General features: G+C 64.2%; 2 protein-coding genes across 4 annotated transcripts in view; one reads left to right on the top strand and one right to left on the bottom strand.

The window, feature by feature from the left end:
• Positions 1 to 1,848: 1,848 nt before the first annotated feature.
• FUT7 (fucosyltransferase 7) lies at positions 1,849 to 5,280 on the bottom strand. The gene is made up of 2 exons (XM_080402248.1): positions 4,817 to 5,280; positions 1,849 to 3,230 (listed from the first exon to the last, which is right to left on the bottom strand). The coding sequence occupies exons 1-2, from the start codon at positions 4,839 to 4,841 to the stop codon at positions 2,143 to 2,145; spliced, it is 1,113 nt and encodes a 370-aa protein (XP_080258374.1). The 5' UTR covers positions 4,842 to 5,280; the 3' UTR covers positions 1,849 to 2,142.
• A 4,634-nt stretch (positions 5,281 to 9,914) lies between these two features.
• ABCA2 (ATP binding cassette subfamily A member 2) overlaps positions 9,915 to 23,978 on the top strand; it is a 33,986-nt gene continuing 19,922 nt past the window's right edge. For 2 of the 3 annotated variants that reach the window (XM_080402149.1, XM_080402148.1), the window contains exons 1-12: positions 9,915 to 10,272; positions 16,723 to 16,816; positions 19,188 to 19,299; positions 19,808 to 19,974; positions 20,190 to 20,317; positions 20,577 to 20,681; positions 21,151 to 21,336; positions 21,450 to 21,668; positions 22,237 to 22,568; positions 22,870 to 23,029; positions 23,260 to 23,388; positions 23,658 to 23,825. In XM_080402149.1, the coding sequence (XP_080258275.1) occupies positions 10,207 to 10,272; positions 16,723 to 16,816; positions 19,188 to 19,299; positions 19,808 to 19,974; positions 20,190 to 20,317; positions 20,577 to 20,681; positions 21,151 to 21,336; positions 21,450 to 21,668; positions 22,237 to 22,568; positions 22,870 to 23,029; positions 23,260 to 23,388; positions 23,658 to 23,825 (1,866 nt within the window). In that variant the 5' untranslated portion in view covers positions 9,915 to 10,206. The remainder of the gene's footprint in view (positions 10,273 to 16,722; positions 16,817 to 19,187; positions 19,300 to 19,807; positions 19,975 to 20,189; positions 20,318 to 20,576; positions 20,682 to 21,150; positions 21,337 to 21,449; positions 21,669 to 22,236; positions 22,569 to 22,869; positions 23,030 to 23,259; positions 23,389 to 23,657; positions 23,826 to 23,978) is intronic. The other variant, XM_080402150.1, reaches the window with a different exon arrangement.

The following is a 23,978-nucleotide window of genomic DNA, read 5'->3' as shown; positions in this document are numbered from 1 at the left end:
GTCCAGTGGGCACCGGGGACTGAGCTGGTGGGGACTGGGGGATGACGCCTTGCTTTTCACTACCATGGTCTCTGCAGCTAGACTCTGCCCCCGAGGGTTTTTTCCCCTGAGCAGAAGCAACATGACCAAGCCAGCAGGGAAACTTGTGCAAAGCACCTTTTTCAGCTCAGCTGCCAGTAAATGATGGGTTTGCTCTCTGGGGCCGGCCTGCAACCCTGCAGGCAGCAGCTTGTGGGGCACCTCAGGACCCTGCAAAGGGCTGAGCTGCGCACCAGGCTGAGTGCAGCCCTGTGGGGCAGGATTGCCTTGGCTTGTCCTGTGCCCCGGCTTGCTCCCCCAGTGCCTGGGTGCCCAGGGCCATGTCCCTGTCTGCCCGCAGGGTGGGAGCACAGGCAGGCACGGCATCCACTAGAAAATCCCCCCCGTGCTGCTGCTGCCCTTTGCTGCCTGGTGCTTTGGGGGTGTGAGTTGGGGGTGGGTGGGGGGTGAGTTGGGGGTGCTGGAGGCTGGCAATTGCCAGGGTTGGTAGCAGAAAGCCTGGGAAGGGTGTCACCTCCCCAAGGTTTGTTTCTTGCCACACTTCCACAATCTCATCCGCTCCAGTGAAAGGTAAGCCAGGCAGGGCCCCTGGCCCCCCACAAGACCCCTAAGTCCTGCTGCCCCAGTACCCTGCCCGTGGGCACTCTGAGCCCCTCCTGCTCTGTTTTTCGGTTGACCCAGAAGACAAAACAAAATGGAAATAGGAAGCCACAGAAATCAGAAGAGTGCGGTGTACCTGTCAAACTGCAAACCCAGCAAGGGCTGTGCCAGGCTGGGTGAGCGGCTGCTGGGGCTGGGGACACCAGCACCAGCCTGGAGCAGGAATGTCCCCTCTGCTGAGTGGCTGTCACGGCGTGCCTGGAACCTGCTGCATCCCGGGCACAGGGAGCAGGTCCTGGTGGGCACCCAACAGCTTGTGGGGTGGCAGGGGTGGGGTTGAGTGACTTGGGGGCTGCAATGAAGGAAATCGGGGAAACTTGTGAAAAAAATGAGTTGTTTATATCGAGGGGGGTTGATGGCACCCGAGCTGAGGGGCACATGGTGAGGAGCAAGGCAACAGATGGAATAGCCATGTCACCCAGCCACAACATTGCCACCGATCCCAGATGGGTGCTTCCCCTGGGGGTGCTTGGGCATGGCCACCCATGGTGCAGGGTGTGTGCTGTGCAAGGTGCCCACAGTGCAATGTGCATGTGGCACGGGCCAGCGCTGCAGGGTGCTGGTAGTGCAGATGGCTGGAGCGCATGGTGCAGGGGCTTGGCAGCGCCAGGGGCGCACAGAGCAGGCTGCGGGTGCCACAGGGTGCCCACGGGACTGGCTTTGCTCTGGGCTTGCTGCAAGGGTCTGAATGCCACCATCTCGCTGGCTTCCTGCTGCAGCAGGGCAGGGATGCTGGCAGGGGAGCAACAAACCACAGCATCCCTCTCTGACTCAGACTGGTACTGAGCACGCTGAGATTGCTTTCGAGAGCATCCGGTGTCCTGCCAGTCCTCCCAGCATGGTGACACCCATGGCCTCGAAAAGCAGGGGGTGGGGGGGGGAGGAGGTGTGGGCTTGCTGGGCTGTGCCGGGAAGTGGTGGGGCTGTGCTCTTTGTCCCTGGTTGTGGGGTGCTGGGCACCCCACAGGCTGTCCCAAGCTTGACTTGTCCAACCCAGCCAGAAATGTCCATGGGGCCTCTGCCACCAGGGATTTGCCACCCAGCAGGTGTTGGGGGGGGCATGAAGCAATCACAGGGGAAGGTTGGGGAACCCTGGAACCCCTGCCAGCCCCCTGCCCTTCCCAGCCCCCATGCCACAGGCAGACCCTCTGCAGCACTGTGTCATTTATTTCCAAAGCACCCTCTTGTCCTGCCAGCACCCTGGCGAGGTAGGTCAGTGTTGGGTAGGGGCAGAGGGGTTAGTCCCATTTTGCAAGAAATTAAGTCACGCAGAGTTGCTCAAGGTCCCAGTGTAGCAACAGCCAGGTTGGGAGGAGAGGTCGGGGTTCTCACATCCCTCCCTGCCCCACGTCCTGGTGTGTAGGAGGGTTGCCCATGCTCCCCCACTCCTCCATCCCCTACCCAGATATGTCCCTGATGGTCCCAGCACACACCAGCCCTGTGCTAGGTGTTGAACCAGCTCTCCAGGTTGGGATAGACACGGCCACGGGGCAGGCTGGGGTAGGCGGTGCAGATGGTGCAGATCCGCTCCCTCCAGTCAGCGTAGAGCTTCACGCTATACCTCTTCTGCCAGGCGAAGAACTGCCGGTAGCGGCTGGAGTTCATGGTCTTCAGGAAAGTGGCCAGCTCTTCCAGGGAGCCAAAGTCATCAATGTGAATGAAGGAGTCCGCAGGAATGAACTGCTCGTAGTTGGCCCGGGGAGGTCCCAACACAATGGGCACAGTGCCAGCCATCAGCGAGTTCCTCCATAGCTTCTCGGTGATGTAGTCCTGGTGGATGGAGTTCTCAAAGGCCAGGTAGAACTTGGACTTGGATGTGGTTGGCAAGAGGCAGTCCTTGCAAAGTGGCTTGTTGTTTGCTTTCCCGTATATGTTCACATGGAGGTACCTGGAGAGGTTTTTGTAGACTTCAGCTCTTTTCTGAGTCCTGTGGTAGTTGCTGATAACCCAAGACACCAAGTTGGTCTTCATGGGGATGTTCATAGTGGCTGACTGGCTGGGCACAAGCTTGCCATAGGGAATGAAGATGTCCGAGTCCCGTCTGTAGGTCATCACCCAGTTGAAGGTCTGGTTCCATCCCGCTAGAGCTTTAGTGTTGGAAGGGGACTCCAGGGAGACCCACACCCAGTTCTGCCCTGGTGGCTTCTCCTTGGGCAGCCTGTCCCTGCCGGGCTGGAGCCTGGTGTGGGGGAACACCACCACGTCCGCCCGGCCCAGGAGCCGTCGCTCCATGGTGAGCCAGCAGCCTGCAATGCTGTACAGCTCATGGCAAATGTCCCTGCTGATGTTGGGGACCTGCTTTGAGGGCCATTCCCACACCAGGACCACCAGTGGCTCAACGGGCTTAGGGGCTTTTCCGGAGACCTCGGAGGCACTGAGGAAGCACCTCAAATTCCAGAGGGTGGATATAAACACCGCAGTGGTGACCACCACCTTCATGCTGGGCCAGCCCCAGAGCAGCTGTGGCAGTGGTGGTGCCCGGGGCATGCTGCTGGGCTGGCTGTCACCTTCTTGGGTGACAGAACTGACACCTGGGAGAGAGGAGAGGCCACCAAGCACCATTAGCTCAGCTTGCCAGGGACAAGGGGTGGTGGGGAGGCTGTGGGGATGGAAGGGCTGGAGAAAGGGCTTCTCCACAAAACCTGGGCTCCAGCATCACCCCTGGCCCCTCTGCTGGCTCCTGCCTCCCCCCACCTCTGGGGTCCCCCGTGCACCTGATGTCACTCCACAGTGGCTTTTGTATCACCCTCCTGGGGTCCCAGGGGTCCCCATCTCTAGGGCAAACAGGGATGCTGCCAAAGGGAGGTACAGAGCCGGTGGACAGCAGCCACCTGTCCCCCCTGTCCCAACTGCCTGGCACTACTCCCCGTTACATACACCAGGGACATAGTCCCTGGTACTTGCTGTGTGCCTCAGTTTCCCCACCTGACAAACAGCCACCGTCCCACTCCACCCTTCTTGCTTTGCCCAGAGCAGGTCAAGCATGAAATGCAGCCAGCCTTGCTGCAGCCAGGTTCAGCAGAAAGGTGTCTGCGGGGTTGCAGGATGGGGTCACGCACCAAGGGGTGAGGGTGAACACCCCAGGTCCCACCTGAATAACCCCACAGCAAGGCCCCAGCTGTGGACCAGAGCATCCCTGGGAGTGACTGGGAAGTCTGAAAACCTGCTCGAGGCCAGACTGGAGTGTCCTGCCCAAGCAGTGCCCCCTCACCCCAGCATCCTCCTGCAGCGACGGCAGGGCTCTTCCCAGAACTGGGGTGCTCTCCCCAGCCACCAAGGGCGCAGGGAGCCCAGCAGGCTGGGAGCTTGCAGCCTCAGTGCCCCAAACATTTTATTTTCAGGGTGTCACAGATGGCCAGTGCCCCGCAGGCAGGGCAGGGAGAGCAGTGTGGGTAGGGAGCCATTCGGGGCTGCTGCTGGTGGGGCTCAGCCCACAGGCACAGGGGAACCCTGGCCACAAGATGCTCACCCAGCCACGGTGCCCGTCTGCCTGCGCTGGCGGTGCTGTGCTTAACCAGCAGTGGTGATGGCAATGGAAAGCAGTGGTGGGGGTGGCGAGGGGGATGCTTGGCTGGGCTGAGGACCAGCCGCCAGCTTGAGCCCACCCAGGAGGGCCAGTCCCAGGTGCAGGGCTCATCACCTGTGGCCCACCCATGGTGTTCAGCACCAAGGGTGGTTTCCCTTTAGAGGTAACCTCTGAAAACACGCTGGCTGCTTGAGTCTTGCTGCCAGCCAAGGCTGTGCCAGTTCCTCCACAATTTTGGAGCCTCCTGGAAAGTGGTACCCTCCTTTCCCACCCCAGCCACTGCAGCTTTGCTGTGAAAAATCTCTTCCCTGCCTTGGCCCGCTCTGTCTGTCCTGCTGAAATACATGAGCTAAGATTAGGCTCCGGAAAAACCTGGCATCTGAAGCAGGGGGCGGTGAGAAAGCTTTGCTGGCTCCCTGCACCGCACACCGGTGCTTCGGGCCCCCTGCCTGCTGGTCCCCAGCAGTGGGGATGCTGCTCCCGTTTTGAGGATGCTCTGGTAGGGGACACCCCGCTCCAGCAGTGCCAGGAGCCAACCCGTTTCTCAGCCCCTCTCCCCGCAGCAGGCAGCGGTGCTGAGCCCAGACTTACCAGGGAAGGGCCGGTGCGGCGGCATGTGAGGTGCCTGCGTGTGTCTGCCCAGGCAGCTGCCGGCACTGGGCTGGGGCACTCGAGGGCTTCCTCTTTTCTGCGGTTTTGCCTCGTCCCAGCCCCACAGTGGGTCCTTCCTGCTGCGCACAGCAGCTGGCACAGCCCGCTCCCGGCACTTCCCCCGTGCCACACGGGCCGGGCAGCGATGGCTGGGTGTGCGCCCCGGGGACAAGAGCGTGCCCGTGACCGGGTGGGTGCCTCATGGCCTGGATGGGTGCCCCACAGCTGGGGGGGTGCCCTCTGGCTGAGTGGGCACCCCACAGCTGAGGGGGTGCCTTGTGGCTCACACATGTCCCACAGCTAAGAGGGTGCCCCGTGGCTGGGTGCATGCCCCATAGCAAGGTGGATGTCCTATGGCTGGGTGGGTGCTACATAGCTGGGTGGGTGCTACATGGCTGAGCACACAGCCTGTCGATGTGTGGGTGTCTCGTGGCTGGGCTGGTGCCTGTGGCTGGTGTATGCACCATGGCTGGGTGCTTCACATGCATGGGTGCGTGCCCTCTGGCCAGGTGCGTGCCCCATGCCAGCGTGGGATGCTGTTGCCCAGTGCCTGCCCCATGGCAGGTGCTGCCCCATGGCCTTGGCACAGCCAGGAAAGGCTCCTGATGCAGGTGCCACTCACAACTCTGTGCCTGCGCATCCTGCCCCATCTCCCTGTGCTTCCCCTGCCAACCTCCAGCCAGGCAGGCTGTGACTCCTTGGAGAAGGTACATGTGGCCCCACATGTGATTTCAGTTCCCCAAAGGGGTTTCCCAGGTGCCAATTTTGAAATTGAGGCCAAATTATTGCTCCTTTCCACCAAGCATCTCTCCCATCCCAGCTGCCAGCCAGAGCCCCGATGCCATGGCTGCGGTTTCCCAAGGTACCCATCCCTGGTTTGAGGTTTGTGGGATGGTCCCATGTCCCTGCTGTGCACCAGGGCTCTCCAGCACTCCCCATAGTGTAGAAGGGTCCCCTCCCAAGCCAGCAGGCGCTGGGTCCGTGTCCACACCGGCCACCTTCCCCAGCTGGGCTACTGCCCTCATGGCAGAGGGGTGCCAGGGGACAGGGAGGAGGCACAGGGGAGGGGCAGTGAATAGAGACCACTGAGCCCTGCCACCTCACCCTGTCCTTGGGCACCCAGCCCTGCAGGGCAGGATGGAGGCAGGGTCTTGAGCCCCAGCGGGCTGCTCTGCCCACACACTCCTGCTGCCTGCCAGAGCCATGGCTGCGCAGGGCTGCCTGTGGGGCTGGGCTGAGCCCATGGGGCAGCTCTGCTAGCTGGCAGCTTTCTGCCAAAGCACACCCCACAAACACTCTTTTGCTGACATCATTAATATATTGATGATGATGATGATGATGATTGTTGGGTCCAGCTGTGCCCTCCTGGCACATGCAGCTTGCTCTGAAATCACCCAAGAGCAGCTGAACAGCGAGATGCTCATATTTGGCTCAGGCTGGAACCAGGCGCTTCCTTGGTGTTTGCTGCCACCCATGGCAGAGCTGGTGGGGATGGAGGGGGGGGCTCAGGCCCAGAGCCTCTGCCTGGCACTGCCACTGGCACCACCTGTGCCCACAGCCGGGCCATGGCTGATCCCATCCTGGCGGGTGCTGGGAAGGAGCCGGTGCCTTGCCTGGGTGCACGTGCTGGGGAGTTCAATGCTGCCTGCGCTGAGACAGGTGCAGGCAGGGCCCTGCCTTCAGCCTCACCAAGGTGCCTCCTGTCTGCCACCCGCAGCCTGACTGAAAACAGGATACCAGCCTCGCTGGCTCCCACTGATTCATCTTGAAACCATCAGCTAAAGTGGCACCAGCAGCTCCTCGGTGCTGCCAGGCCCCAGGCACCTGCCCTGGCCGGGATGTTTTCTGCCAAAAGGGGAAGCGGGCGAGTGCATACCTTGGGAGCACCTGCATGGAGAGCTGCCTCCTGCACCCTAGCTCTGGACCTGCCCCTGTCCCACTATTGCCACACACTTGGCTGTTTTCTTTCCTGGCATTGCTGTCTGAGCACCAAGTCTCCCCAAAAGCCCTGGCAGAGGAAAATAAATGGGGAAACTGAGGCAGAGGGAGGTGGGGGGGGGGGCCAAGGCATGCAGCACTGTCCCTAGAGCTGGCAAGGGCATGCCCTGGCACACGCAGAGCTGGCGGTGGGGCCCCAAACTGTTCCCTGGGGGTCCTCGGGCTGCTCAAGCACCCCTGGGGTCTGCACTCCCTGCTGCACCCTTGCTCCCGCTGCCTGCCCGGCTCCTGGGAGCAAGGATGGGCACAGTGCTGGTGGCAGGGCACGGGGCCAGGCAGCGGCTGGGCACAGCGCTTTGGCACGGTGCCGGGGTGTAGCAGGGCTCTGCGGTTTCAGTGCCGCCCTGGGAGCCCTCAAAGGCCAACTGCAGCTCAGAGGCTGGGTGTTTTTTCCTCCCCAGCCATGTCCCCTGTTTCCTGTTATCTTTTCTCACCCCCTTGCTGCATTTCTTCCCCTGCGTGACTGAGAGCCCAGATACCGGGCACCGCACAGCCCACAGGGCACTCTTCCCAGCACAGCTTGCCCCAACCCTGCCAGCTGCAGGCAGCGCTCCGTGCCTGGCTGAAGCTGCCAGTATCATCCCTGCCCCTGTCCCCTTCTCCCCTAGGGAGACATGGGACAGGTTTGTTCCCCTCCGTTGGACAGCACTGGGGACAGCACTGGCCACAAGGTTTCCACGGGGAATGCAGGATAGGTGGTGGAGCAGGAGGGAGCTTTTCCCCAGTAATCGCAGTTGTCAGCCCCAAGTGCTGCCCCAGGGCACCCCAGCAGCAGGGACGATGCCCTGTGGAATACTTCCAGCCAGTGGGTCCAGACACCTCGACCCCTGTGGCCCAGGGATGAAGCAGCACAGTGGCGGAGGCTGGAGCTGCCTAATTGCTCTGAGCCAGCCTGGGACCCAGGGCAGCCCTGCCTGGGTGGGCTGGGCAGAAGCCCCCAGCACCCAGGGCCAGACTGTGGCACCATGGGGTGACACCTGACCTCACCAGCACCGAACAGGGAGTTTTGCGTGGGTGGCTGCTGCCATCTGCAGATGACCCCACACAGCTCGAGGAGCTTGGCCACCCTGCAAGGAAGTCCCGAGAGGTGCTCAGGGTTCAGGGAGGAGATGGGCCACCAGTTCCCTGGGGCTTCAGGGTCCCAGATCCACGGAGATGGGCCGCTGGGTCCTGGGGGCTGTGCTGCCCCATGGCACTCTGCTGGGTCTGTCTCTTGCTGGTACCTCGTGACGCTTCATGGTCAGGCCGAGCAGAAGAACAGCGAAGCGCAGCAGGACCCACCCAGGGGCGGCAGGAGGAAGGAGACCCAGGTGGGGGGTTTGAGCCCGCATCACCCGCAGTCCCACCCACGAGACTCTCTGCGGTGCCCCCCAAGCTGGGGACCCACTGTGCTGCAGAGCAGGGGTTTTGAGGTGTTCTAGGTGTGGGCTGGGGACAACCTACGTGCAATCCCTTGAGAGGAGCCAAGGGTGCACGCATCCCTCCCTCCCCAGGGACCAAGTAACCACCACTGCTGGAGCAAGGTTCAGGGCTGGACAGCCGGGCTGAACCCCCACAGCCCCGCTTACCTCGACATCAGATCTCCCCAGTATTTCCAAGCTGGAGAAAACACCAGCAAACCTCAGGGTCATCCCGGTGCAGCAGCTCCCAAGTTACTCATGCCAGCAAGTGCAGGTGGAAAGGCACCGAGCCAGCCCCAGCCACCCTCTGCCTGGCTCCTCTTGATGCCAGGAGCTCTGCTGCCCGCTCACCTGCCCGTCACCCGGCAGCCCCTCCAGAACAGCCTCCCCAGGGCACCGAGCGGGGCCCACGTGGTGCCTCCTCCACCACCGCATCCCCTGGGCATCCCTTGTCCTCCCTCACCTCAACACAATGTTTCGCCCAGAAGTTTTGTGAATAATGGCACTTTGTGGCAGGACAAGGGGAGCTTTTGTTAGGGCGCTGGCAGCTGTCACCGAGCCTGCCCGAAACGCAGTCACCCTTAGCAACACCACTTGGGGCTGGAGCAGCCGAGTGGTTACTCACAGCTTGAGCGGTTACTCACAGCTCGGCCTGCCGGCTGCACTTGGCCCTGAAAACAGCACAGAGACAGAGATGGTTAAAGATAGTGCAGGAGAGAGGGGGGCAGCGGGGAGGGGGGGACAGATGTGAAATGGAGAGGCCCAGGGGAAGGGAGGGAGGGAGAGAAGGATGGATGGAAGGATGGAGGGATGGAAGGAAGGACGGATGGGAACTGGCCATGTTCAGTGCTTACTGCTGTTGAGGGCATCCTTCCCAGCTCGGAGTCCCAGCTGGGCTGTGGGTACAGCTTGCTGCAGGCAGGTTGGTCCCCTCCAAGAACACATGTGGGCACCCCAACCCCACCACTTGCCTGTGGGACAGCTAGGCAGGAGCTGCGGGCAGCCGGGGCTGAGCAGGGCAGCCAGCGTTGGGGGGACAGCACACAGACCCCCACAGCAAGCCTGATCTTGGGGGGGGGGGGCAACGACAGAGGGGCTCAGCAAGGGGTGACCCCGCTGTACCTCCAGCTCATAGAGGTGCAGGGGCAGCTCCAGGCAAGGGGCCCGCGTGTTTCCCAGCCCCAGCACCCCCCCGGGGCAGGACCCCCCCGGGGCGGCCCCTCCCTGGGGAGACTCGCGTGCCGCAGCGGCCACCGCTGCGCCGGGGGGCTCCATGCCTCGGTTTCCCCGGGAGAAGCGGCACCCACCAGCGAGAGCCCGCCTGGCAGTGAACCCGCGGGGGTCCGGCACAGCTGCTGGGGCTGCAGGGGCGCCCCGAGACCCTGAAGGGGGTGGGGGACGGGGCGGGCCGAGCCAGGCCGAGCTGTGCCATGCCGATCCAGGCCGTGCCGTGCAGCGCCGAGCTGAGCTGTGCCGTGCCAAGCCGAGCCAAGCCAGGCCAGGCCGTGCTGTGTCATGTTGTGCCGAGCCGAGCCGAGCCGAGGCAGGCCAGGCCGTGCCGTGCTGTGCCGTGTCGTGTTGTGCCGAGCCGAGGCAGGCCAGGCCAGGCCAGGCCGTGCCATGCCGTGCCGTGCCGTGCTGTGCCGAGCCGAGCCGGGAGGTGCAGCCGTGCCCCGGCGGTGCCTTTAAGGGGCGGCGGCAGGCGGGCGGCCCCGGGCGGGGGGTGGTGCTGCGCAAGGCCGGGCCGAGCCGAGCCGGGCCGGGCCGGGCCAGGCGCGGCGGGGCCGGGGCTGCAGCCGGAGGCCGGGGCGCTCCCTCCCAGCCTGCTGCGGACAAAGGCGGTGGCGGCGGCCCGGTGGGCTATGGCGGTGGGCGGCGGGTGATCTGCGGTGCCGAGCGGGGGCGGCCCCTGCGGCGGGGCCCGGCCCGGCCATGGGGTTCCTGCACCAGCTCCATCTCCTGCTCTGGAAGAACGTGACGCTGAAGCGGCGCAGCCCGGTGAGCGCGGGGGCGGCGGTCCCGGCGGGGGTCCCGGCGGGCTTCCCCCCACCCCCCTTCCCCTCCGCAGCCCCGGGCAGCGAGGCCGCCGAGCAGGGGAAGCTCGGCGGGGGGGGCGCGCAGCCAGCTGTGTGTCGCCCCCCCCGCCGGGGGTCGGGGTTCTTCGCTGCGCGCCCCCCGTTGCCGGTGCGGTATCTGCTCGCGGGGGGCTGCAGGGGGCGCGGGTACCGTCCGTGCGTGAGCCCCGGGGCGGCGAGGAGCGCCCGGCCACCGGCACGTTGGGCCCCCTCAGCCCTGGCGTGCCCTCCCCCACCCCCCCCGCGGTCGTGGGGCAGCAACAGTTGGGTCTCCCCTGCCCCGCTCCCACCCCGTGCCCGTGGGGGCCGCTGCAGGAGGCCGGGGCCGGGGGCTGGATGCCACCTCCCACCCGCCCCTCCGCGCTGTGCAGCATCTCCCTCCCCGGCACGGCCCCCTCTCGTGTCCCCGGTACCCCGGGCACCTGCCAGCCCTGTCCCTGGTCCCCAGAGCCGCCCCAGCGGGGGGGCGAGCTCTCCCCCAGCCCTCGGTATCTGCAGGCTATAAATAGGTTTCCAAATCATATGTGGGTCAGAGCTGCCTCTCCCCCGTGGGCTGGAGAGGGGCCGCTCCCACCTTCGGAGCTGGGGGCTCCCGGGGGGCTGCTCCCCGTCCCGGGGGTGGCAGGGGAGGCAGGACGGTGTCTTCCCTGCCGGGGTCGCCAATCCCGTGTCACTCAGCGTCACCCAGCCCCGGCCTGGCCTGCCTGGCAGCTCCTGTGCAGGGCTGCCCTGCGGGGGGGGGGCAGGCGGGACCCCCGGGAGGGACCCGCGGCCCGGCGGGACCCCGGGCAGCGGCGCAGGCAGGGGGATGGGTGCGCTGGGTGCCGAGGGAGCCAGTTATTTTTAGAGGGTGGGGGAGGGTAGCGAACTGCTGCTCCCGAGCTGGCAATGCTGGCTCCTCTTCCCCCTCCCAAATATCCTGCAGGCCTGATCCTGCCTGCTTTCCCTCGCCACCATCGGCCCCCCGCCGTCCCGCTGGCCGGAGCACCAGCCTGGGCTGGAGGCGGGCAGGGGAGGGTGTGGGCTGGGTGGGCGAAGGCCTGCCTTGCAGGCAGGTGCCCGCTACATGGGTAGCCCCTGTGCCCCCAAAACGGGCCAGGGGAATGATGCTCTTCGGCTGAGTCATCTCTGCTCCCTACCCTGAGCAGAGCTGCACATCTATGGCAAAAGACTGCCCGGTGCTGGTGTGCTAGGGACCCCTGCCCGTGAGGATGAGCTGTGCCCTGGCATCTGCAGCTGGCCCCAACCTGGCCCTCATGGCTGGTGGGCTTCCAGGCTGGGGGTGTGCGTGGTTTTTGAGGACCTGTCTCTGCCTGAGCATCCCCAGCCCCACAGGCAGCATGGGGGTGCAGCATTGGAAGCTGCAGCTATAGGAGGAGGATGAGGAGCCCATGCCTGGTCCCCCCCATGTGCAGGGACTGTCACTGGAGTGCCCTGCTTGCTGCAGGCAGGGTGGCAGGGGAAGGACCAGTGCCTCCTCACCTACTCAGTGATGCTGCATGTGGATGGGGCCTGCAGGGGACCAGCCCCATGCCCAGGTCAGAGCTGCCCCGGGTGCCACAGGTGCTCGTGGATGCATTTGGCACAGCCCCCGAGGCAGTTGTGCCCGGGGGTGATGTGTGTGCCCATGTGTGTCATCAGCTTCCTTGTGCTCCTGCTGCATACAAGTCACCTCGCACTCTGCATCTGCGCAGGGGGCATCATCCTGCCCGCTCCTGAGGGTGCGCCGCCCTCTCCCAGCAGCCTGAGAGCAGAGCTGCTGTTGCTGGCCGGGGCAGAGTCAGGCCCTGTGCCAGATCCCAGCCTCATCAGCCCGTATCTTGCTCTTCATCGGGGTTCCCGTGGCACAGGTCTGCTCTGGTCTCATCCAGAGCTGGATGTTTCATCAAGCAAAACCAGATCTGTTTTGCAGTGGGCTGGTCCTGCTGGTCCACAGCAGGCAGAGGCTGAGGGGATTGGAATAGAGGGAGCGGGGTAGGCATGAGACCCCTCCCCTGCTGGGGGTTCACCCCAGAGGGGTCAGAGTTGGGGGTTGCTGGGCTTCTCCCAGGTCCCACGCAGTGAGCCTGGTGTGTGCCCTGTCCTTGCCCTGCCAGCAGCTGCCCGCTGGCACAGCACTGTGCTTCCGGGCATGGGTGCATGGCCACAGTGCGCTTCCCTCCCAGCAGCGTGCAGAATGTGGCCCCAGTGCTGTGGGGTGGGGAGCAGGCAGCTCACCTTTGGCTGAGGATGCTGGGCTGGGGTATAAGAGATGGGGCCAGTCCCCTGCGCTGCCTCTGAAAGCTGGTGGCCCTGGGGGGGTCCCCGCTGCCCCTGGCACCAGGGGCTGTTTGGGGAGCAGCATTGCAGCGAGGTGCAGCAGTGGTTTTGGGACAGACTTTGTCCGCAGGCGCTTGGTGAGGACTTGGCTGGTCCGCTTGAGGATGCAGCGGTGGTGGGTACAGGGAGGCTGTGCGACCTGGTGGCCTTTGAGAGGGGTGTGCTCCTGACCGACGGTGCCATGTGTCACCCACTCCTGTAACAGTCTTGGTCACCAGACAAGCTCATCTGCAGCCTGGTGCGGGTGATGCTGGGCACTGTCCTGTGATGCCTCTCTAGGGTCTTGCACCCAGCCCATGAGAGTGTCGGACTTTGCCCGGTGTGGCTGAGCTGTTCGTGGGGCTGCTCTGGGATTTGGCTGTGATTTTATTCTTCCCAGGGCAGAAATTCAGGCAGGAACCCTGGGATGATGGAGGTTTGAGCAGAGCAGCATCAGCAGCCCTCGGTGGAGGGAATGGGGAGTCCCTTGGGGTGCAGATGGCAACCCCAGGCGGTGCAGGCTGTGCCATCGCCTGTGTCACCTTGGCTCTGCCGGGATGTGGGTTGAGCTCAGCTGTGTGTATCTTAAGGGATGGGCTCCTTGATGACTTTTGTTAGCCGGTTTATACCAATGTCAGATGTAGAATTAATAGGTGATCTCTCAGAAGTTATTGCGGGCACAGTTCAGGGTGTTCAGCCGCCTTCTCTGGGGCTCTCTGTGCCACACGTGTGGGACAGGATGGTGGCTGCAGCAGGAGCTGCTGGTCCTGAAGTGCTGGTGATGAAGTGTGCTGCCAGGTTTTGTTTGACCCTGGGAAATGTTGGTGGTTCAGGGCTCTTCTGGAGGACCGGGGAGCAGGAGTTGAGGCTCCCAGTGGTGCTTCAGCGTCGCAGTGTGTTGGTGGGGTTCCCATGGTGGGGGCCCTGGGGTGGGTGGGAGGATGCACTTGGGGCAGGGGAGAGCTGGACAGCGGTGTGGCTGCTTTGCCCTGTGCAGGATCTGTGCCTTCAGCTTCTTGGCCAAGAGCTGGGAAGCTCCCACCACACAAAGGAGTTATCTACCCCTTTCTCCCTGGCTGGTGGGAGCGGAGCTGGGGGGGCATCTTGATGCATCCAAAATAAGAAAGGCTGAAATTTGGGGTACTGGTGGGGCTCAACCTGCTGGTGGGGTTCTGCTGCAGCATCCCTGGTGGACAGGGCACTCTGTGGAGATGGTGCTGGCTCCTGCAGCAGGAATCGATCGGGTGCTGCTCCGGCTCAGGGTGCTCTTTGCCCCCTCGCTGCCTGCAGCCGGTGTGGGGGAGGGACGGTGCAGCACCAGGCGAGGCAGCGTCTGGCAGTGTCCCTGTGAATCCTGGCTCGAAGGGTGGCAGTGGGGGCACCTGTTGCAGAGCGATTGGTGGCCTTGGTGGTCCAGAGGGTGGGTGGCCATGAGCTGCCAGGCCTGCAGAGCTCCTGGCCGGTGGGGGGCTGCGGGGGGGCCGGCACCTTCCTCCGCACTGCAGCTGCCAGCACAGTCCCACCCGTGCTCAGGCTGGGCACCTTGTGCTGGTGGGAGGGTGGCCATGTCCCAGTGCCATGTGCTGGTGCAGGAGTGCTGTCAACGGCGTGTCCCCATCGGCTTAGCAAACTGATGCTCAGTTGACACAGCACCGTGGGGCTGGCATGGGGGAGAACTCTGGCTTTCCTTGGGCTCCCAGTTCAAGGAGAGTTGCTGGCAAATCCCAGTGGGAATGTCCTCCTCTTCCTCCAGCTTCCCCAAGGCATGTCCCTGGGCTGCCATGCTGGGGCCGCTGGGCAGGGGATGAGGGGTGGGGACATGCCCTCTCTGGGGGCTGGTGGCAGTGGGACAAGAGGTGACAGGCACAACTTGCACTGAGCAGAAGTGTGACCAGGGGCAGAGGGGGTGGCAGCCAGGCTTTGGCAGGGGGTCAGCAGCCCCTGGGTCTGGCCTTGGCTGTCCACATGGGTCATGCACAGGCAGGTGACCTCGGGGAGCCCTGGGCAGGTGCTCAGCTGGCGCGACCCCAGGGGGCTGAGGTTCCCTTGGGACAGCATCCCTTCCCCCTGCTGCATGCTGGTGCCTCTGTCCCACTACGGCTGTGGGGCAGCCCTGGCCTCCCCCACACCTGGGAAGCCCCCTCAGGGGCAGTCCTGGGGACCAGAGGGGCAGGCTGGTGAGCCCCACTCTGCTGCCGCGTCTGTCCATCACTGTGTCACCCTGGGTACTGGTGGCAGGTGACAGCCTGCCCTGGCACTGGGGTATGTGGTGGTGCAAGGGAGGTTGGGGACAGGGGATGGAGTTGAGAAAAAGGTCAATGACCTTTTGCTTAAAAAAAAAAAAAAAAAATTAATTACGACAAGCAGGTCCCTCCTGTTGCCACCAAGGACCCGGCAGTCCCCAAGGGAGGCTGGTACGGCGCGGGGTGGTGGTGGCTGGATGGTCCCACAGGCGCCTGGGCACAGAGGCACGATTGTCCGCCTGGTAAACAGGCAGGGGTGGGTGGGGGTGGGGGGTGCAGGCAGGGAGTGGCAGGGCAGGCAGAGCAGTCGGGGTGTCCTTTGTCACCTCCCTCGCACAGGGACAGTGCCACCAGTGACTGTGCCTGGGACTGGTGGTGCTGGAAGGATGGGGATCCCCTGGCACTGCTCCTTGGGGCATCTGCTGGCCCCGTTGCCTCCAGCCTTTCCCTCTGGTCTCTGCCTCCCCCAGAATCAGCACCTCTGGGCGTGGGGAGGGCAGCACGGGGGACACCCGTGGGTGCAGCCATGCCTGTCCCACAGCCCTGTCACCCATGGTGCCCGCAGGAGTGCTGCAGACACGTGCCGGCGTGGGTCTGGGTGCGGGATCCCTCTGCTCGCTGCCGTTTGCTGGACTGCTGTGACTTTCCCGTGTGAGGCCAGCACGGAGGTGATACGGTTGGGGACAGGAGGGCCTGATCCTGTCACCGGCTGCCAGCTGCATCCTTCCACCTGCCCTGTTAAAGCTCTCTCTTGCCACCCTGCTGGCATGCCCCTCTGGCACCTGGTCACTGTGGGTGACTGGATTGGTGCGGGAGCTCGGTGGGAGCTGCTGGCTCTGTAGTGAGCACTTTCCCAGCAGCAGAGCTGGGGCCTGTCCTGCCTGTGGTGGCAGCAGGTTCCACGGTCTCAGTGACAGCCTGGGGTCTGAAGGGAGCTGAGGCTGGCTCACCTCACCCTGTGCCTCAGTTTCCCCACCTACAGTAGTTTCCCTCCACTTGGAAGTGAGGGCAACGGGGCTGTGACATGGCCGGGGCACTCCCAGTGCAAACCAGCAGTGGCTGTGCTGGCAGCATGCTGGGTGCCTGCTCCTGCTGGTGGCTGAAGGTGCTGATGCCCATCCCCAGGGCCTCTGGGCATGGAACCCAGCCTGGGCTGCCTGTTCGATTTGGGTCAGGGATTCCTGGGGATTTGCTGTGATTTACCATATGCTGCTGGTGGAAATCCTGTGCAGCTGTAGCCTTCTAGAAGGGCACGGAGGGGGTGCCAGCCCCCCCCTCCACTGCTCACTGCTTGCACCTGGAGCTGGTGCCAGGGCCTGGCTGACCCAAACCTCACCCTGATGGTGTTGGGGTCTGCCTCTTGCCTGGCCCCGCAGGTGGGATGCAGTGGTGGCACAGGTGGCAGGGGCATGTCATGCCAGGCAGCTAGTAGCTGCGAGGGCACTGCTGGGATGGGGGCCTGCAGCTCTTTGCATCCATCAGGATTTGGGGTCATCTCCTCTGGGCAGCCCCAGGCGCGGTGGCCTGTCGAGGCTGGGCTCAAGCCCCAGCACCCTGTTTGCATCACTGGCGTAGGGATCCATCCCCTCTGTGGTACCCTCTCCTGTCCTGAGGTGCCCACCGAGCAGGATGGAGCAGGCAGGGGCAAGAAGATCCTTGGGTGCCCAGGGACCTGCTTGCCTCTGGCTGAGCTGTGATGGTGCCACCAGCAAGACGTGGGCATGGTGCTGCACTGCACCCGAGCCCTGGGGACCCCCATCCTGCTCACGTTCCTCCTTGGTAGCTGGTCCTGTCGCCGGATGTCATGATCCTCTGCTTTGTGTCATCCCCAGTGGGTGCTGGCCTTTGAGATCTTCATTCCCCTGGTGCTCTTCTTCATCCTCCTGGGGCTGAGGCAGAAGAAGCCAACCATCCCTGTGAAAGAAGGTGAGTGCCAGCAGGGTGGTGCCCGGGGTACCCCCACTTGGGGTCATCCTGAGGCTCTAGGGAGCTGCTCCAGCCCCCCACGGACAGCCTGGGGGTGCGGGCCACCACAGCTGGCAGGGACCCAGAGGGGCCTTTTGGGGGACGTGGCGCTGGGCAGGGGCTGCAGCTGGGGGCTGGCAGGGCAGACACAGGGGGGCTGGAAAGCCAGGGTCAGTCCCAGCTGGGGGCGGCTCCCCTGGGGCTGGCAGCACCAACCAGCCTGTGGCTGCCGTCAGCAGGGACGTTTTGTTGGGGGAAGGGGGAGCTGGATGGTTCTGGGACAGCCACCATCCCCCTGAGTGCTCAAAAAGCAGATGGGGGTGGCACTGGGAAGGGCTCCCCAGCTCCTCACCGTGCTGGGATGGAAAGTGCACAGAGTGGAGCCCCGTGCCTGGCTGGGGGGGGGGGGGGCTCTGGGGCCCTTGGCAAGGTGACAAATTGATGGGACTGGAGCTGGGGACTCCTGGAGATGTGCAGCCAGAGCTGTGGGTTCTGGTGCCTGTGGGCTGTGCTGCTGGGAGGAGGTGGCGGAGTGGGACTGCCGGCTCCCCAGGACCAGCATCTGGATGTCCCGGGGGATGCCTACCCTGGTGGGTGCCCTTGTGTGGGTGGCACGGTGGCGCCAGGGGGAGATGCTGGGGGCCGGCGGCAGTGGTGACCCAACATAAGGATCTCCAAGCCTGTGTTTCAGCACATGCCAGCGAGGGAGAGCCCAGCTGCGAGCGTGGGTCCGGCTGCAGGCGGTGGCAGGCGCTGCCCTGCTTCCTGACGTGTGCTCTGTGTTGTGTGGTTTTTTTTTTGTTTGTTTGTTTTCTTTCTTTCTTTCTTTCTTTCTTTCTTTTTTGGCTCACGTTTTCTTTTTCTTTCCCACCACCTCCCCTGCCCGCCTGCCCTCCATGCCTCTACTGCATGCACCAGTCTGTAAGTTGGTGGGGTTGGTGGGTGCCTCCCCCCCTTCCCCTGCCTGTGCCAGCCATGTATTTTGGGGAGAAAGAGCCCAGTTTGGATCAACTCACTCTGGCCTAATCCTCTGTAACCCCGTCGTCTTCCTCCATGGCTGGTGAAGATGAGCTTGGGCAGCGCAGTGTGTCCCCTGCCTGCTCCTCCCCGGGGGCTGCCCAGCTAGGACTGGCCCATGATGGTGTCCCCACTGAGTTGGTGCTGTCCCTATTGGGTTGGCGGTGCTGGGGCCACTGGAAGTGATGCCCCTGGCCTCCTGGGCTGCAGAGGGCTCTCCTGGGGTGGACCCTACCGGGTATTGGCACCCATGTGGTGACCTGTCATCACCTAGTCTTGCCTGTGCTTCTCCTGGGCTGGTCCCCAAGGGGATGAAGATAGCTCCCACACCTGCACTGCCACCGGGTCCCTGTCCTGGTGCCTTGTAGCTGGGACAAGCCAGGTCATGGCAGTACTAGGACCCTGGAGGCCAGCGAGATGCCACCCATGCGCTGGCTTTGTCACCAAAGCATGGCATGGCCACTGCTGTCTGTCCTGCCACCCCATCAGGCTGCTGGCCTGTCCCACACCGCGCCCATCCCTGCCCTGGGCTGTCCCTTGTTCCTGCCAGAAGCCCATCTTCACCAGCCCCTGCCCGTCACAGCCGTGCTAACAGCACTGACCCACCTCTAACCATGGGGCCAGCGGCTGGGGTGGCGAGAGCAGCGTCCCTGCCAGCACTGCCCAGTGACAACCTCTGGTCCCCTTGCCTGCCCCGGGGAAGGACGTGGAAAGACCCTGGCAGGGGCGATGGCTCAGCGTGGGCAGAGGTGGGGGAAGGTTTGCCGTCCCCTTGCTGCTCCTTATTTCTTCCATCTTCCCACCCCAACGTGTCTCCATTTCCACCCACCTCCAGCAGCCGCACGTCGGGGCAGCTGGGCAGGGGGCAGGTGGGGGGCTTGGGCAGCTGCGGGTGACAGCTCTGTTTTCCCTGTGGTATTCTTCCTCCTCCTCCTCTTCCTCTGGAGTTTCGGCGGTGCCTCTGAGGTTACTAACAAGAGAGGCCAGGGGAGGTTGGCAGCCGGTCTGGGACCAAGTGGCAGAAGTCGGCGTCTTCCTGGGGCGGGAGGGACCTGCCACCCAGGGGGAGCGGGCAGGGCCAAGAGGGCAGGAGCCAGGGTGGCAGGAGCTGCCAAGATGCCCAAGGAGCCATCAGCCGGGGATGACTTTGGTGGGAAAGCTGCAGACTTCTGCCCTGGGCTGCCAACCTCCTGCGGGGCTTGCAGGGCGCAGCGCGCGCTTCTCTGAACTGAGTGTCTGTCTCTCTGGTGGCCCCCCCCCTCCCTCCCTGCCCGCACCTTTCCTGGCCTCTTCTGCGCTCTCTTGCTGGCTCCAGCTTTCTACACGGCGGCCCCGCTCACCTCGGCCGGGATCCTGCCCGTCATGCAGTCCCTGTGCCCTGACGGCCAGCGCGACGAGTTCGGCTTCCTGCAGTACTCCAACTCCACGTGAGTCCTTCCTTGAGTCCTCCCGTCCCGCACGCTTCTCCCCCCTCCCATCCCCCACGCTTCTCCCCCCTCCCATCCCCCACGCTTCTCCTCCCTCCCATCCCCCACGCTTCTCCTCCCTCCCATCCCGCACGCTTCTCCCCCCTCCCGTCCCGCAATCCCGCACGCTCCGTGCCGGCACTGCCCCACTGGGGACGAGGCATAAGCCTGTGTGCCCCAAAGTGCTCGGGTGCAGAGTGCTGTGTCCCCGGGCTGCAGGAGATATCTTGACCCATTCCCCTGTGGGCTCCCTGGTGCTGGGAGGAGGACAGAGGTGGCCCCTGGGGACACCTCGAGCCTCTGGGGCTTTCCTCTGCGCCCCAGTACTGTGGATTTGATGCCCTTGCCAGGGCAGCTCCTGGGGCAGCTGTGCCCTGTGTGTCCAGGGGGCTCATCCCCTGCCAGAGCTCTGTGGAAAGTGTCCCCATCCCTCTGTCCCTGTCACCGTGGTGGTGCTGGGCTCTCGCAGGGTGACGCAGCTCCTGGAGCACCTCAGCGAAGCGGTGGAGCAGAGCAGCCTCTTTGACCCGCAGCACCCCGGGCTGGAGGAGGAGCTGGAGTCGCTGCGCCGGCGCCTGGAGGCACTCAGCAGCAGCGAGCCCAGCTCCATGGAGACTCACTTCAGCAGCCGAGCAGGTAGGTTGTGTCCTGCCTGTCCCCCCACTGCCAGGGGTGGAGATGCCCACCCGCCAGGCACCCAGCGATGGGATGGCACGTGGCAGCGCCCTGCCACTGTCCCACGTCACTGCGTGCCAGGCAGGGCCAGCTGTGATATGTCCCCGGGTGGGGCTGTGCCATGTCCCCAATGCTGGTGGGCTGCTCCGACCCCCCCCCGCCTTGCTCCTTACCAGGATCCAGCTTCACATTGGCGTGGGCGGCCAAGGACCGGGGCGAGCTGCACCGCTTCCTGACACAGAACCTGTCCCTTCCCAACAGCACAGCCGAGCTGCTCCTGGGCTCCAGCGTTGACCTGGGGGAGGTGGGTGATGTCCTCTGGGAGGTGGGTGATGTCCTCTGGGAGGTGGGTGACCACACAGTGCCGCAGGGCTGGGCTTTGCACTGGTGAATGGGTATGTCCTGAGCCAGGCTGAGCCCTGACCACCAGACCCACGACGGCGAATCAGTGGGCCCCCAGCCAGGACTCATCCTGCCCTGCCACCCATGCTGGGGCATTGCTGGGCAAACGGGTGCCTCTGCTCCCAGCACGCTCGACAGCCCCGCTCCCGTCCCTGGTGCAGGTGTACCGCCTGTTTTTCGGTTCCTTTCCTTTGGTACCTGATGAGACCCATGAGCGATACCCCTGGGATGGGTTTGGGCCCCGTGAGAAGATGACGCAGCTGGAGGTGAGGAGTGTGACCACGTGTGAGGGACTTGGTGGGGCAGAGCTCATCCTCCACATCCTCTCAGTGTCCCACCACAGGGCGATCTGGGGGTGTCTGTCCTGGCAGAGGGGATGTGATGGGATGCTGTCAGGTGGCCAGAGCAGGGATGGCTGGGTCCCATCCCGGTGCTGCCACCGGTTCCCCCAGTGCTTTGAGGCACAGCAGTGCCTGTGCCTCGGTTTCCCACTGCAGCGGGTGATGGCACTGCCTAGGCAGTGGCTCTGGGGAGAGCAGGGGGGATTATTCCCTCCTGTGGCTGGGGTGCGGGGCACCCATGCTCCCCCCCATCTGCACATCTGGTTTTCTTCCCCTCCCCTTGAGACTGTGGACATGGGTGCTGTGGGGACATTCAGGTGTGCCTGGGGGGACACACAGAGGGGGACCCCAGGGAGCCTCACCACCACCAGCCACCCCAATGGTCCCCTTGCAGAAGAGCCTTCCCAGCGGCTGGAGGAGCCTGCAGGAAGGGTTGGTCCACAGGGCACTGCGGGACCCCACGGCAGCCCCGCACCGGCCGGTGCTGCTCCACTTGCTCTCCCAGGCCCTGGGTCTTGCCAGCACTGCCTCGGTACCCACCGCCTCCGACAGTCCCCAAGCCTTTGTCACCGAGATGGAGGTGAGCACCGCGTGGGGTGAACGGGGGTGAGCGGGCAGCTGCTCTGCCAGGGTGGGCACTGCGACAGTGCCCCTGTAACCGGGGCTGTGCCCCCGTGGCTCCCTGTCCTGTAGGGTGTCCTCTTCACCGGGCCGGTGCTGGAGCAGCTGACATGTGAGCAGAGCCCGGGGGGGCTGCGTCGCCTCCTGCGTGTGGCCCCCGGGCAGCAGCCGCTGCTGCAGGCGTACCGGGCACTGGCCTGCAATGGCAGCCGGGCTGCTCGCCGGGAGCACTTTGCCCAGCTGGCCACCGAGCTCCGGGACCAGCTGGACACCCCCAAGATCGTCAGCAGGGTGAGAGCAGGGCTGCGGGCTGTGCCTCCCACCGGCTGTGGGGTGGGCTGTGGGGCAGGGACAGGTCCTGAGCAGGGTTTCCCTACTCATAGGGTTGTGTGGGGACCCCTCCTGATCACCCTTTTACCCCACATAAGCACCCCCTGCCCAGTCCCATGGCGGGACCCCAGATGTTTCCCCCTGCTGGCACCTGCTTGGACGCTGCCCGTTGGACGGGGCTGGGTGTCTCCAGCATCCTCCAAGCATGTCCCCACAAGCTGCTGTCCCTGAGAGCACAGCTCTTCAAAGCTGGCTCTGAGGTTCCTTTCCTCATCCTACCTGAGCCTGACGTGTCCCTTGCGGTCACAGAGGACCACCCTTCCTGCCTGGGGGACATCACAAGCCCCCCCACAAGACCCTGCCAGCGCTTGCCTGCACCCCTGCTGCCTGATAGCCATGGATGCACAGCAATGAGTCCAGGGCCCCAGCTGGGCACAGCTTGAGCCTTTTCACCAAGAAAGTGGACATGTCGCCGCCACTTGGGGTCTGCCTTGGTCTGTGGTAACCCCTTGCCTGCTTGTCCTTGCAGCTGAAGCTGGATGAGGTAAACAGCACAGCTGCCCAGCACCGCCTCCGCGCCCTCCTGGAGGACCTGGTGGAGATGGAGAAGGTTCTCCGTGACGTGGACATCCTCTCAGCGCTGGCCAAGCTGCTGCCCAAGGGAGCCTGTGCCAGCAAAGCCCCGGCACCCACTGCCAACAGCACCAGCTGGGCAGGCGCCAATGCCACGTCTGGCAACGCCACGGCAGAGGAGGAGGGTGCCAGGGATGGCCCGGCCAGCAGCGACAACCCCCAGGGGCAGTTCTCGGCATTTGTGCAGCTCTGGGCTGGGCTGCAGCCCATCCTCTGTGGCAACAACCGGTAGGAGCCCTGGGGGCTGGAGGGGGCTGGGTCCAGGTGTTCTCTGATGGGGATGGGGGTGTGGGAAAGCCCACCCTGCCTCTGCCAGTGACCAAGCGTCCTGGTCGTCCCCCGAGGGCACACAGGAGGTGCGTGCTACGCCACATCCTTGTGCCATGTCTGGGGGAAGCTCCCTGTGCTGGGGAGCACCGTGCTGGCGCGGGGGTCAGCATGAAGCCCCCTCGCAGGCAGGGGTGGGGGCTGCCCGCTGTGAGGGGAGCTGGGGCTGGAGCAGGGTTGGCAGCCGGAGCCCCCTTTGCAGGACGATCGAGCCCGAGGCACTGAAGCAGGGCAACATGAGCTCGCTGGGCTTCACCAGCAAGGAGCAGCGAAACCTGGGTCTCCTTGTGCACCTGATGACCAGCAACCCCAAAATCCTGTACGCGCCTGTGGGCACTGAAGTGGACAAGGTCATCCTGAAGGTGAGGGTGCAGGGGCCTGGACCCCCATCCTTCCTTCCACCAGACCCGCTGGGGAGGGACCTCCTTGCCCAGATGGGCTGAGCGGGGAGGAGGAGGGCAGCTGCCCTGGCCCTTGCTGGGGTAGCGATGCCTGCTGGGAGGTGGGCAGACACCTCCGTGGCTCCTAGCTGTCCTGGGGAACAGGGGGCCTCCTGCTTCTTCCCACTGTGTGACCTTCCTCGCACTCCCAGGCCAACGAGACCTTTGCCTTTGTGGGCAATGTCACCCACTATGCCAAGGCGTGGCTGAACATCTCCCCTGAGATCCGTGCCTATCTGGAGGAGGGCAGGCTGCAGAGGCGCATCCGCTGGCTCCAGCAGGTAGGACAGTGTGGTGGGGACCCTCCCTCCCTGGAGGTGGGAAAGGGACGTCCTGCCCCCAGGCACTTCATGGCTTCTTCATGTGAAGCTCCTGGGTGCCCACCCTCCTCTTGTGAGGACCAGGCTGGTTCCCTGTGCAGGGTGGATGCTGTCCCTTCCGTGTCCCCAGAAGGAATGTTGGGTCCTGTCTGTGTCCATGGGGAGGACAGGGGGCTGAGAGGCATGGTGCACCTCAGCTTCTCCCTCCTATATCTCCCTCTCTGTCCCAGTTCACTGCTGACCTCCACAAACACCCAGAGATCCTGAACGTCTCCGACAGCGACGTTCTCCACAACTTCCTCAACGGCAACTTCTCCCTGCCCAATGCCAGCGTCCTGCTCCAGCAGCTGGACACCATTGACAATGCTGCCTGTGGTTGGGTCCACTTCATGGCCAAGGTGAGGTTATGGCCGCTGGTGGGAACACGAGTGCTGGAGCAGCACCCGCCACCCAGCTGCAGGGTCAGGTCCACTCAGACCTCTTTATGCCTGTGGGATGGGAGCCCTGGAGAAGTTTGTGGCTTCTGCAGTGGAGCTTTGGGGTGGATGTCA

The sequence above is a fragment of the Falco punctatus genome (genome assembly GCF_963210335.1).
Source record: "Falco punctatus genome assembly, chromosome: 9".
NCBI lineage: Eukaryota > Metazoa > Chordata > Aves > Falconiformes > Falconidae > Falco > Falco punctatus.
This window is presented reverse-complemented; position numbering and strand designations above follow the sequence as displayed.